This window comes from Parasteatoda tepidariorum, chromosome 2 (genome assembly GCF_982258835.1).
Source record: "Parasteatoda tepidariorum strain Cologne lab strain chromosome 2, Ptep-v5.0, whole genome shotgun sequence".
In the NCBI taxonomy this organism is placed as follows: Eukaryota; Metazoa; Arthropoda; class Arachnida; order Araneae; family Theridiidae; genus Parasteatoda; species Parasteatoda tepidariorum.
In genome coordinates this window covers 39832946-39847610 of record NC_141756.1, presented here as the reverse complement: position 1 = coordinate 39847610, position 14665 = coordinate 39832946, and the positions used below count along the sequence as shown (strand labels likewise).

The following is a 14665-nucleotide window of genomic DNA, read 5'->3' as shown; positions in this document are numbered from 1 at the left end:
TCTCCCCAAAAAGTCAAAACTGACCACTACACTTATAATTAAATTCTATAGGTTAATACAAAAATAGTATTTATACCCTTTTGTACTGCAAACTTGCATTCAAGTTCAACACCAGACTTGCATCACTGTATCCCCTTAGCAGGGTAAGCGTAGTTTTGAAGAGAAATGAAATAATTTTGTCAGCACCCTTGTTTGCATTGAAATTAGCAAACATTGAAATATATTGAATAAAAATGATTTATATAAAAGCTATAGCTATTTTTAAGAATTCATAATATCAGATCACTACATTTCTTTAAAATTGCTAGTTCTTTGAATCTATTAAATATGCTTAACTGTTAATAGACAAAACAAATCAACTGGTACAACTGGCAAAGATTTAATATAATTATCAACTCGAGAAAGTGGGTCATGAATTAATGTTGGCAAAATATGGACTTCCAAATCACACTTACCAATTTCTGTTGGAGATTAAAATTTACAACAATATAAAATGACTTACTGATATTACAATAAAGCTCAATTAGCTATAAAAGCTGCATTTAACAACTGAACAGTAGACTAAAATGCAAATGATGCAACAAACGTCTTCAAATATTAACTATAAATGTACAATTCTATTAATAAAAAGAAAAAACAGTAGAAATCACAATAACTGAGTTTATTTTCGTATTAGCATAGCATTTCATTAGCTAAATAGCAAGCCTCATTCACACCATATTGTAAACATCACAACATTTAACTGGGAAAATAGAGTACCACGAAGATTACAGGAAACTGTACAATATTTCTCACTTATATGCAACTGGCAGGTTAGAATCGAGGTAGCTCTTTAAAATTTCATATAATACAGTCAACAGGGAATGCACTCACCAAGTGCTCCTCTAAATGAAGAACTCTAGGTTTTTATTAGAGAAATCCAACTGGTGTATCAATAACATCAATCTTTTATAATCCATCAATTTAACAAGTGAAAGGTCAGTCTATATATATATTATTCAATATCATACAAATTCACTTCTTAGTTGTTCAGGAATCACAAGCAAAAACATAACAGAAAGTCAGATAACAGAGGAATATTAAATTTTATTTCTTCCAATTTGATGCCTGAAATCTTCAAACTGATGAAATTTTTTAACGTGCAATCTTCTCTGCATAGCAAAACTGGTTTTTTAATGTTATTAGATAGGGCAAAGTTGTAAAGGGAAAAACATTCTTCCAATTTTGCCCATTTGCTAAACTGCCAATGGATTAACTATGCAAAATCCAGATTATACAATAGTACTGCATATGAGGTCTAAAATTTTGAAACAGATAACGACTATGCATTTTAATTTAAAATATGAAAACAATATTTGTTTATCTTTTGTCAACTTAACACATAATTATGTTTAATCTTTCATAGTGTGTGAAAAGTTGCTTAATTTTAAAGAGGTATTCTAAAACTTTCAGCACACCAAATGTATTCAAATCAGTTTAAATATCCCATGCAACAAACAGAAAATGTTCCTTGTAGGATTGGGAAAATCATATTACAATTAAGCCATGAATAAAATTTCAAAAGTGACACTGGAGAAAAGCATTGTGCACGCATGAACACAACATATCAAATTTAAGTCAAAACACATGCACTAAACAGAGAGTTTGTAGAATAGACAAACAAAAATAAAGGATCAGATTATCAAATAATTTTAAGAATGTTCCCTAGCAGGCACTGTCCATAATAAAAACATAATTAGCAGGTCTGGTACAGATTTACAAATAAAGCACTATTACTTTAAATATATTTTCATTTATAAAATGCTATGAATAATTCTTACAGTATGGTATTTTGACTACCATGGGGGAAAAAATCAATAGAAAAAAAAATCTAGGAATGCCACAAATCAGACACTTAAAACAGATATCACCAGTTTAGTTTTATCATAGCTTAGTTTGGAAAAACTTAAGTTCCAAATACAATAGCTGTAATTAAAACAAACCAGTCTATCCCATTATTGATGAACCCAGCAACTTCCAGATTAATGTTAGTAACTACATGCTACAGATGTAAGACCTAAAATATGTTACTCAAGTTTATGTTACTCTACTTGAATTTAATCACTTGCAAATAAAACCATGACAAAAGTCCATTATTTCAAATTGCAGTTTGAAAGTTGTAAAATAATTTTTACAATCTTCAATTTTATATCTAACCGATAATCCTAATAAGAAAATGCAAGAGTAATTTTAATAGAAGGAGCAATCAGAGTTTTTGTTTAAGGGCATTGCTGCAAGGTATATACGCAAATGATTAGTAATATGATTAGTGTGGCACTCGCTTATTTACAATTGAAAATGCTGAAGTGTTTTCAATGCTGACTCTATAACCAAATGAATCCAAATAGATCAACATATTATTCTTTTTTCTGAAGAACAAAAACAGTAGACATTTACTACTCTTAAAAGGATAGAGATTATGATGTGCAATTTAACAACCAGCGATGTGAAAATGGCACAATTCTGTTTCATAACACACATCACCACATTTCACAAAATATGATCACTGAAATGGGAGACATTCAAGCCCCCTCCATACAGTAATTTATCCCCATACGATAATCATTTAACTCAGTTGCTTAAATTCTTTAAACAATTCATGTTGGACAAAGAACAGCATGGAGTTTAGCATTTCATGAAACAAAAACAAAAAAAGCAATTAAGGAGACAAGAGAAATCTGCATAACTGGTTAATCAAAAGTGGATTGTATAAAAGGGAAGCTTTTTGATTGGCGTCTTTAATATAAATAGATGTAAATTTTTTTATTAAAAAAATTCACCATACTTTAAATTATTTAACTTTTGATCTTTGGAAATTAAAAATCAAGTACAAAGAGGGTTGGGATTTGGTTGTGAAAACAGCACCTGCAAGTATTGTTTTATTCATAGAAGTCTTAGTACCTGTTAAAAAACATTAGCGAATTTCAGACTTAAAATATAACAAATTATTCTACAACATATGGCACAAATCACATCTTTATGGTATGATTTCTATTTAAAAAAAAAAATTCTTCTTTAATCAGAAAACTTAACAAATGAAATTCTCAATTCAAATGATAGGAATGCTTTGATCACAAAAATACAAATGGCAGGAGAAGATCTAAAAGTACAAAATTAATTGCATTCAACGGCTCCTTTTAGTCGATAAACTAGACGTTTTAACTTTACAGAACAAAGTTAATTAATTAGTATAGACACAAACACAATAATTGAAAAACGAATAAGAAAATTTTAAGTTGCAGAAATAATAGATAAAAACTACGATAAAAGATAATTTAAAATTGATATAAAATATTGTTCATAATAAAATACTCAGGAAAAACAACAAAAAAAAAGAGTATTCATTTTGAGAATGCATATATATTCTCAAATTAAACTAAGCTTATCAAAACTACAAGTGTCAATAAAGTGTTAAAAATTATTAAATTCGAACACACTAAAATTTTTTATTAGGCAATGAAAAAGTTATTGCTACATTGCAAAAAGTTTTATTTAATAAAATTCATTTCAGCATTTTCATAATCTTTTTCTCGGTTAGGCCTGTATTGATGACTAAGTTTTTGTCGATGGTATGAAATATCATTATAACCATAAAATAAAACAACTAACACTAGAAATTTTCATGTCCATCTAAAATGAAAATGGGTTATATAATAATCAACTTTAGTCTCCTTCGTTTCAAAAATGATCAATACAAAATTTTTAACAAAACAAATAATAAAGTAATAGAAAATGTTAGCAATTAATGATCTTTAAATTAACTTAAAAAATACAAAAAGTGAGAAAATAAAAGTTGTATTTACTTACAACCAACTATAAAATTAATTAAAAGCCTTTCTATCATAATAGGTTATCAGTTTAATAATTACAAAATCAACTAGTTTTTAATAAAAGAAATCTATGAAAAATTCATTTAATTAGAACTATAAAGAACAAAAACTGAGAGGAAAATGAACTACAAATAATGACATATCATAATTAACTGTATAAAACTAATTAACAGCTTTACCATCACCTATCAGCATGAAGCAAAAATGGCACATTTCATTTGATAATAGTCAACCAAACCCAAAACAACAAGAGTTAAAATATACACTTTATACATAGTACAACATAATAAACAAATATAGAACAACGATACTCCACAACAATTTTCTGCCTTTAAGAAATAAAAGTATTGGGAAGAGAAAAAAAACTTCAATTTAAATAAACAAAAGCAAGATTTCCTTTTAAAATTAAGTAACTGGAAACTTGTAGAATAATCCAATTGCACTTAGAGATACAGAAATTTAAAAATTGCTGCAAGGAATGAAAAAATATTTTCTAAATCTTATAAAAAAAGTTATTGTGAATGGTTAATTACAAATGTGATGAACAATTTTTAACTTGAAACTGAAAATCTAGTTACATAACTAATGGTAAATTAAGAAAAAGAACAGAAAATTAATTAGATAATTCAAATGGAACAGCTATTTGATTTAGGCACTTTTATCGTTACAACTCAATTTACTAAATTCTGTTCAAAGTAATTGAGTATTTACAAATTGTAATAAACTAAATGACGCAACCAATAATTAATTTTTTTAAGGGGTTTGAAATAAAATTTTCTCTATTTAAAAAAAAAAAACATAAATTTTATACATACACTACAAAACTGGCATGGAATTAATAGAAAAACAAATTCATTTTTAATATTCATGACTAAATTATAGTTTCCTTCATACAATTACATTATATGTATAAATTTCTGCGCTAAAATGTTCAATTTAGTAAAAGTGACACAAAAAAAAAATTCATAAAATAGACAAAAAGGATATTAAAAACAGAGCGAACTGAAACATTTGGCAACCGAGTCTTTTGACTAGATCACCCAATTAAACAGCTTATCTAATTATCCTCTTTTAGCTGAACTAGCAAGCGAACATTGGCACTATACGAAATAAGAAAAACCAGAAATACAAAATTAATATTTCTTTTTAAACCAATTTTAGCCTCCTGTATACAACATTACAGATAAACATCAATTTTAAAAATTAAGATATTTTAAAATTCCATCCCATCTTAGTTATTAATATTTATCATGAAGGACTTATCACATCAATTTGTTTCATATTAAAAAAATAAAAAAAAAACAAAGGGAAAAAAATAATAAAACTAAAACAGAACAAACATCACATGTAATATATAACTTTTGCTTAACTAACAATACAATATATAAAATTTCAAATATTGCAATAGAATATGCATTATTAACCACAAGCAAACCATAATTTGGTAAGTCGTTCAATCATCAAAGACACTTTTTCTTAGATAATATATATATATGGCCCCTCTCCCAAGAATTATTGATCATACACAAATACATTCAAAATTAATATGAGATAAAAACAAAATTAATCACAAGAAACATAGAGAAGTGTAAAGAAATTCATTATCAAAAGGTAATTGTAGTAAGTCTAGAACTCAAAGTATTATTATATGATAGTGAAATTTATTTTCATCAGTCATAAATAACAAATCGTATTAAGGCACAATCCAGGAATTTTTACTTCGGAATTTTGTGAATAAAGTTTCGCTAAAAACAATACGAAATTTTGTAAATATTACATACAAAATGTCAAAAACTAAATGATCCATTTTAAAGAAGTATTTATTTTTAAATTTCACACATTTATAGAAAACTTAGATGAACATTTAAATATCAGAGTCTTTCCTTGGTTTCTAGAAAAATCATTTTTCTTAGCAAGTTTCTCTAATCCCTTTTCGAATAATGTCAATAATTAACACAAAAATTCACATTTTCATAAAAATGAAAATTAATTTTTGTGTTGAATGAAAATGGAATAATAAAAATAATAAAAAATGGGTTGAAGTTAAGAACATTCTCCAAAAAAAGATCACATTAAGTAGTAAAGGAATTTTGTAAAGAATATTTTTTCACGCTTGGACTTTTATTATGAATCCTCAATTAGACCTTATTTCTTCCTAGATTGCCCCCTGCATTAAACTAATAAACACTCTACAACACTTAAAATATGACAAAAAGTTTCAGCAATATTAATTTTTAACATAATTAGCACATTAGAAAAAATAAATCATTCGAAAAATTAAACATGAATAAGTAGTGAATACTTTGTGAATAAAATAATAACATAGAAAAAAGCTAATGCTGCACACAAGCTGAACCCTGCAGCTAAAACATAACGAAAGCATTCATTCTGTCCAAGAGTCAAAAATCAATCACATCATGTTGAAATGACAAATTCTTAATCAAATCATGGCAAAATAATCTCACATGGTCAAATTTCAAGTCACAGAAATGACTCAACATGTCAAAGATGCAATCAGTGTTAAGCAATAACCATGCAAAAACCTGATAAGTTTGTTTATGATAATGGCATATTAATTTTGCCATTGTCAATGTTGACCATTAAATGTAGAAAGCTTGTTAAGTGCACCCCATATGGTGCACCCCGCCAGTCAGGTTTGCAGGTTTAATGCTTGGAAAGGGTGAGGTGGAACAATCGGAGGTGGAGGTCCATGATGTGGAGGCTGCTGATGCTGGGAATGAGGACCTGGTTGAGGATGCTGTTGTTGCGGTTGCTGAGAAGGATGAGGTGACTGATGTGTGATTTGAGGTGGAGACGGGGATTGTTGATGAGGTAAATGTCTATTTTGGTGTTGCATTTGATGATGGGTTTGAGGAGGTTGATGTTGAGGGTGCTGAGGTGGATTCTGTTGTTGATGAGGAACCTGCTGTTGAGGTTGCTGCTGGTGATGAGGAGGCATAACTTGAGATTGATGTTGAGATGACTGTTGGGGCTGTGGTTGAGATGGTGGTTGCTGTTGTTGATTCTGCTGAATTTGATTCGGATGTTGCGACTGTGGAGTTGGAGGCTGTGAATTCTGGCTTTGTGGTTGCTGTGGACCACCTGATGGTTGCTGCTGTTGTTGTTGGGGCGGTGGCTGTAAATGAGGTGCTTGCTGTTGTTGTTGCTGCTGCTGTTGTCCATGGGTTTGAGGCTGCTGCACATGTTGCTGTGGTGGAGGCTGTTGTTGTACATGTGATTGAGGGCCTTGAGATGGATTTTGGTTTTGATGCTCAGATGTTGGCTGGGAATGGTTTTGTTGAGGATGAGGATTCTGACTATGGGATTGTTGATGCTGTGCCTGGGAATGTGATTGGTGAGATGTTTGTGTATGGGCTTGCTGAAGTGTAGTCTGTGTATGGGCTTGCTGATGTGTGGTTTGCGTATGAGCTTGCTGGTGTGTTGTTTGTGTATGGGCTTGCTGATGCGTTGTTTGAGTATGAGCTTGCTGATGCTGTGGCCCAGAATGATTTTGATGAGGCCCAGAATGAGTTTGGAGGTGATGTTGGGATAGCTGGTAATGTAGTTGCTGCAACTGTAACAAACCTGTACTTGTCTGGGCAGCTTGCATCTTAACTGCATTATTGGCTGCATTCTGTGCATGCCGGGAAGAACACTTATGTCGCTTTAAATCTCTGTCTTCTACAAAACGTTTGCCACAAATAGGACAAGCAAAAGGCTTCTCTCCACTGTGCATCTTTATATGACGAGTCAATTTATCTCTTCGATAAAATGCCTTCCCACATGCAAGGCAAGCATATGGTTTTTCTCCTGTATGTATTCGCCTGTGACGAGTAAGTTTATCCTTCCTATAAAAACCACGGCCACAGAAGTCACAGGGATAAGGTCGCTCTCCAGTATGAATCATGGAATGTCGTGTAAGATGATTCTTCTGCGAGAAACTTCTTCCACATACTTCACAATGAAATGGTTTATCCCCAGTATGCGTCCTCATATGATCTAGCAACTTACAACGATAGCTGAATCCACTACCACATATATCACAAGCACAGGATTTTTCACCATGTGCAGATCGTACATGGATTCTTACTCGTTCACTAGTGGCAAATAGTTTACCACACATATCACATGGAACTGTTTTTTCAGTTTTTGTGTGCGCAGACAGATGCACCTGAAGCTCAGATGCTGCTTTGAATGGTACCTTGCAGGAGGGACAAGGCCATAACTTTTCTTTTTCATCATTTTGTTTCTCCTGTGGAATAGGTGGAGGAGGAGGTGGAAGTTTGTTTGGATCTATGCCTGGAAATGCTGCTGTACTAGAGGCAGCAGCTACTAAAAGATTTCTACAAGCAGCAAGATCTGGTGTGAGAGCTGAGGCTTCAACTTTAATACTAGTTACTCTAGAAAGATTTTTATGCTTTCCAGGTTCTTCGGTAAATTGTATCTGAGTAGGAGTTGCAGTAGGTCCTACAGGGTGAAAATTTGCTAAGTGTGCACGAGGATCAAATCCTAAGGTGAAAGGAAAAAATACAAATATTATTAAGTAGAAAATTTAAAGATATAATTAAAAAAATCATAGCTAAATATCTTAAACTGACAATTTTTTTTAAAAAAACTTTTCATTTCCCATAAAGTTAGAAAGCAAAAACTTACAGCATATGTTCTTTATGAGATAAATAAATAAATAAAAAAAAAAAACTAAAAAGTTTCATTTCAATATTTATAATCATCAACAAAACAAGGGGGTAATTACCCCATTTGTAAGTTTTAGTAAATAAAAGTTAACCATTAAGAATAGATGACTCACATTTCTACCATGTGTTCCTTTCATCATTTAGTAATTATTGGAGTAAATTAACATAATTAATAGAAATGCTATAAACAGGCCTTAGTTTGCAACACTGATAGAAATCTCATATTTCGACCACATGCTCCGCACTAGGTAAAAAGTTAAACTAATAAACTAAAAAGAAAATTTCAATTAGATATTTTGTAATTGTTCTGGTAGTTAACCTTATTAATATTAATGCTAAATAATGCATTTTTGCCAAGATAAAAGTCTAATTTTTATCATGATAAATTCTAGAAAATTAATGAATTTGCAACAAATACTATAAAAATTTTTAATTTAAAAATTATGCATTCAATTCAAAAATATTTATGATACAAGAAAAAGATGAATAAACACTTATTTGTTTAAAATTATTAAAAATTTTGATTCCAAACACTATCTTTGTTGACATTCGTAACCGATTACTGTTCATTTTCTATATGAATGAATACAGAAGGATGGTCATTGTTCAATTGCGAAAATGGGTTAGGGTTCTGTTTGGCGAGGTCTTCCTTAGTCTAATTATGGTATAACTTAGACTAATTACGTGCCTATAACTATTTCTTGAGCCGACAATACAGCAAGTTCATCAACTGATACATAAACATTAAACGTGTTGCAATAAATCCTCAATTTCTTTTCATGATTAGAATCAAGAACTAGTGTTTTTCTTTCCAAAATGAAGTAAGTCCATTTTTTTTAAAACTACACATAAAATTTCTGAACTATGTCCATCTGTAAGTTTCAAAATCAATCTAAACGGCTATTATTAACATTATCAGAATAGCATTTACGACAGGACTGTGAAAACAAGATGGCACAGATTGGAAAATTAAGATGCTTAAGCAATGGATTAGGGTCTAATTGTTTTTTAGAATTATCGGGTTAGTTAGGGGAAGACTAATTGACAGTAATGCAAAATAACACAGTCCAACTAAATTAGCAGTTTTAAACTTGAGTCATATGTTCATCAAATTTCTAGAATAAACTTTAAAAAAAATTTCTTTGATATTTAGTAACTGTTTCCTTTGACAGCAATGCTAAATAACATGCTTATTTTATTTCTACTAAGTGTTTGGTGCGGGGTAGCAAAATTCCAGTTTTTGTGCTAGTAAACCTCAAAGAGGCTAGTACAAGCTGCAAGAAGATTAGGTGGAACCACAAAGTGGAAGGTTTGTATAGGCTGAGGTACAGACAACTGATTTACCATATTACATTTAAAATACTAATGAAATGTTGACAATTCAGGGTATTAAAGTCACAAAATGTTGAATTTGTACAGGTGAAGCAATAGTAGAAATGAGAAGAGGTCAGTTTGTGTAGGTGACTCAGCTGACTGTCAGACGTCTAGTTATGTATTAAATATCCAAAATTTAAAATTAGAAGTATTTTTTTAAATTTTTTATATTCCTTTAAGAGCCTTTGATTGAAAGATAATAAATCTAGATAGATAAGAATTATGATCTTCTTCAGTCTAACACAAAATTCCAACTGTATGTAGTAGTGAAAAATAAACTATTTACCTAAACACAGAAATTTCAGAAGCAATTTAAGAAAAAAATTACTTTAGGTAAATTTTTAAGAACTTGACAATTTCCAACTTAAAAGCAGTAGATCTGTAGAATATACACAAAGGGAGTTCAAGGAAAATTTGTCACCATTGAGGATTTTTTTAAATTTTTTTTACCATTAATAAAAAAGAGAAAATCTGCCTCTTCAAATAAAGCTTGTTAATTCTGAATTCCCATGAGAAAAAAAAAAGATTCCTTTTTACACTTTTTCCTACCAATGGAAATGTGATTTAAAATTATATTCACATAATTTTAAATCACAGTATTATGATTTGTTTGTAAGTGACTTAAATATTATACAACGGAGTTCGCAATCACGCGATTTTAAAATTAACATTAAAATTCGTATTAATGCAGATTTATATACATGCATTGAGATGCATAATTGGTATGCACATTTGACATGCGAGTTTTATGCTAATAATCTCTTTTAAGTAACAGGATCTGACTTCTCTTCGTATTTCACTTCATTTATTTAATACTTAATTAATCTCGTCACACCTAATATTAGCCTTTTCTTCTTCTTTTTCGATAATTTTAAAACTATTTGCATAAATCAATATTTATTACGCATTTTTTTCTATCAATTTCGAAACTCAACAATTTATGTTTTCTTTTTTTTTTTGAAGTGGATTTAAAATTATTTAATAAGAATATTCGTTTACTATATTTACATATATTGGACAAAATACGAATAACATTTTCTAGAGTTTAACTATTTTAAAACTGAAACGTTTCCAAAATTTATTTGTCCCGCAGTGGACTGATCGTTAAGCAGATTCCAGCAGATCACCGAAGTAAAGCATCACTGGCTGCGGTCAGTGTGCGGGTGGGTGACCACTTGGATCAGTCTGCATAAGGACCGAGGGTGTGCGTTATGGGTCCTCGTTAAACTGTTCTGATGTAAAGTGCTCGACCTCGCGTGCAGAACATCAGGCTACCGAAGCGGAGGTGCCATCCCCTCTGCAGAGGATCAAAATTGTGATGGCATGTCTTTGGACCATCCTGAGGGATGTTTCCCAGACCGTCGCTAATAGCCCATTGCGCAGCTCTAGTGCGACGTAAATGAACAACAACAGCATAATCACAAAATTTAAATAAAAGCCTGTGTTGATATGTTTTTATTAAAACGTTGATAACATTCTGTGGATAAATACCTCATACATGCACTTTTTTCTCACACTAATTTCATGTATTTTTTCAATTATTTAAAGAGCGTTCTGGCACATAAAATTTTTTGATTCTATTTTCAGCTTTTCTGGTTTTTTACCAAACTTGTCTCTGCGGTAGGGGGAAAAAATTAAAGAATTTTGTAAAAAAATCTGTGATTTCTAAATTAATTTCGCCAAAATGAGGAGGCGTCGAAAAGGTTGAAACTAGTCACAAGAGTTAATCAATGAGTGCAGAAAATTAGATTTTCTGCTTGCAAAGAATTTCATTTTATCTAAATATTAACATTTGGACTTATAGAAGTTCAATTCCATATGATATGTTATGTATCCCTAAAAAAATACTAAGATACATACAATATATATACAATGAAGCCAAATGCAATGTCAAAGTGCCTCTAATAAAGTTTTTTTTAAATATATTGTGCAGCTTGGACAACAGTGGAAAATATTAATATGAATTCCAGCCCACCGAGTTTGCCTTATTCTGTGAAGTTTATTCAGATTATTCAATGGAAATCCATACTACATTTTATCAATACCATGCAATTTTTCATGAGAAAACTTTGATTTTTTTTAATTGAAATGTCAAAAATTAGATTTTGTGAGTAAAAACATACAATAGAATAAGAATGAAAACATGGAAAAGTTTCTCTAAAAAATGGAACTTTAAAAAATAATTGTAATAGAATTTTAAAATAACTTAACTTGAACCTCAATAACTGATTATTGTAACTGACAATTCTAAGACTGGTTATTTTCTGGGTATAATATAGGAATTTTTTAAGATTTTTTGGTAAAAAATTACAACCTTCTCTGATCACTCCTTGCCTTCCAGAGTTAATATAAAATTCCCAGACTATTCCAGGTTTTCTCTGTTCTCCCTGACCAACGGGAGCCCCGTAATAATAGGCACATTAAAAATAGTTTCCTTCTTTCTAAAACTACAAAAGCCAATAATTTAATATAATTGCGATAACTGTGTTTTCAAAACTATTTTTTTTCTTCAAATCATGCCTCACCAATTCTATTATTACTACAACGAAATTTAAAATAGTCTTAAGGTCTGTTTAATCGTCTATAGTTTTTTTAGAAAAATATATTCTTTTCTATTTCAAAGAAACTTAGAAGCACCTTTATAGTTCTTGAATGAATAGCCGGTACAGATACAATTTAACTAAATTTATACATTTTATAACAATAAAACTAACATTTATCACTATTTTCTCTAACCATTATTTTTAAATTTAAGAAAGAAAACACAGTTTTGTATGAATATGAATAGCATTTTCAAATTTTATTTATTTATTACTTAATTATTTATTTCATTAATTACTTATTTACTATACTAAATGCAAATTTACAAAACTAAAATTTTTGCAATTTTGTTTCTTCAACACAGAAATCAAAATACATTGCTTATTTAATTTTCACATAAATTTCCTACAAGATTTTTAGACATTTTAACTGAAATGGGCATTTGATATTACAGGTAAAATACCAAGAAATATGTGTATGAAATTCACAAACTTATTAATATTTGTTTAATTTTAATTATTTATGCTTTAATTCTTGTGTTAGTTTATATATATATACATGTGTGCGTGTAAGAATTACATGACATAGTTACACATGGGTCTAAATCAAATCTTTTCAAGAATATGCAAAATTCCCAAGGAATTTTAGGCTAATCCTATCACTGTCTTTTTGATATCTTCTACTGAAGATTTTTAAGTTAATTCATTATCCTAGTTCAGACTTCATTATTTCAAACTTAAAGGCAAGATTTTCGGAAAATGATCACACTAAAATTTAACTTAAATCAGCATTACTTTTTAAATGCATCGAACCATTAATGAGTCAAGTGCAATAATAATTCACAAGTTTTTTATCATTTAGATTCAGGAGTAATTTGATTAAATTATCTTTATTATTCCTTTAAAAACTCACAATTTTCTTAGAAAGGGAACTGTAATAATTCCCTTTATTTCATTTTTCTTTCAAATTAGGGATGCAAAGAACATTAGGTCATTTAGCCAAATATTCGGCTGGCTGAATGTTTGATTCGAATAAGCACTTTTTTCTTCTTCTCCGGTTCTCATGTAAATGTTACAATTAAGTTTCAAAGCTTGTAAAATACACATCATCATAAAACAAATGAATGTGGAATGAATAAATAATAATGAGTCGTTTGGAATAATTAAATAATAATGAGAAACAAATTATTTTAATGCAGGGATAATTTTTTAAGTTCTCATATTAAAAAAAAAAGTTTAAAAATGATTTAATAATGATTAAATTTACTATTTCATCATTAATCATATAAAATTGATTTTGTTTAATAATTGCAATAAGCTTCCATCATGAAAAAAAATTTAATTACTAATAAAAATTACAAATTAACATATACACAACATAAAACTTAGACCTGATCATACAATAGTTAAAATATTCTGCATTGAAATAATCTGTTATTAGCTAGTAAAACATTATTTGGGACAGCACTTTAATAATTTTTTTTTTAAAAAAACGAAGGTTTATTTTTTTTTAAAAGATATGTATCAAATAAATAAAATATAGTAGAATACTTAAATATTTATTAAAAAAATATTCCTAAATAAAGAAAACAAGAATCACATATCTAAATTTATTTACACATTGAGAAACAGATCTAAATCTTCACACAATGATAAATCTAATTAGCATAACTAACCTTAAATGACTACATCAATCGATAGAAGAAAAAAAACAGCGTGAAAGAACAGAAAGAAAGACGATTTAAATAAAAATTAGAAGAATCATTAATACAAAAAAAATAATAACCACATTATTATGAAAACTTTAAATCATGTGTTTGTTTATATACAGAAATATTGCTTGCCAATGAGGAAATTTGAGATTTAGGCCTGATAAGCTAAATTTATTAATTCAATTTTTCAAAATCAACCAGAATATCTCACAATTTTGGCGACATCACGAAAAATGTGAGTTACTAGAGCAGTTCACAGAAATATAAACAAACCTGGAAATGCAGCGGGGAAAACAAAGGTTGGGGTGCACACCACTTGCTCAGGAGTCGAAGCCATTTTACCCCCCCAGTTGAACTGAATGTTGCCAAGTTAAGATAAGTTTCTCTATCAGACATGACAAAGAAGTGATGTCACTCATTGAAAACTATGAAAAAAAAATAAAAAACTTTCCTTCATTTAACATACCTTTTTAAGA

At 29.6% G+C, this 14665-nt stretch overlaps 1 protein-coding gene across 1 annotated transcript; it reads right to left on the bottom strand.

Annotated features, from left to right (window-relative positions):
• Window positions 1-3036: 3036 nt before the first annotated feature.
• Window positions 3037-14616, bottom strand: LOC107446182 (uncharacterized). The gene is made up of 2 exons (XM_016060764.4): window positions 14463-14616; window positions 3037-8378 (listed from the first exon to the last, which is right to left on the bottom strand). The coding sequence occupies exons 1-2, from the start codon at window positions 14524-14526 to the stop codon at window positions 6520-6522; spliced, it is 1923 nt and encodes a 640-aa protein (XP_015916250.1). The 5' UTR covers window positions 14527-14616; the 3' UTR covers window positions 3037-6519.
• Window positions 14617-14665: the final 49 nt, after the last annotated feature.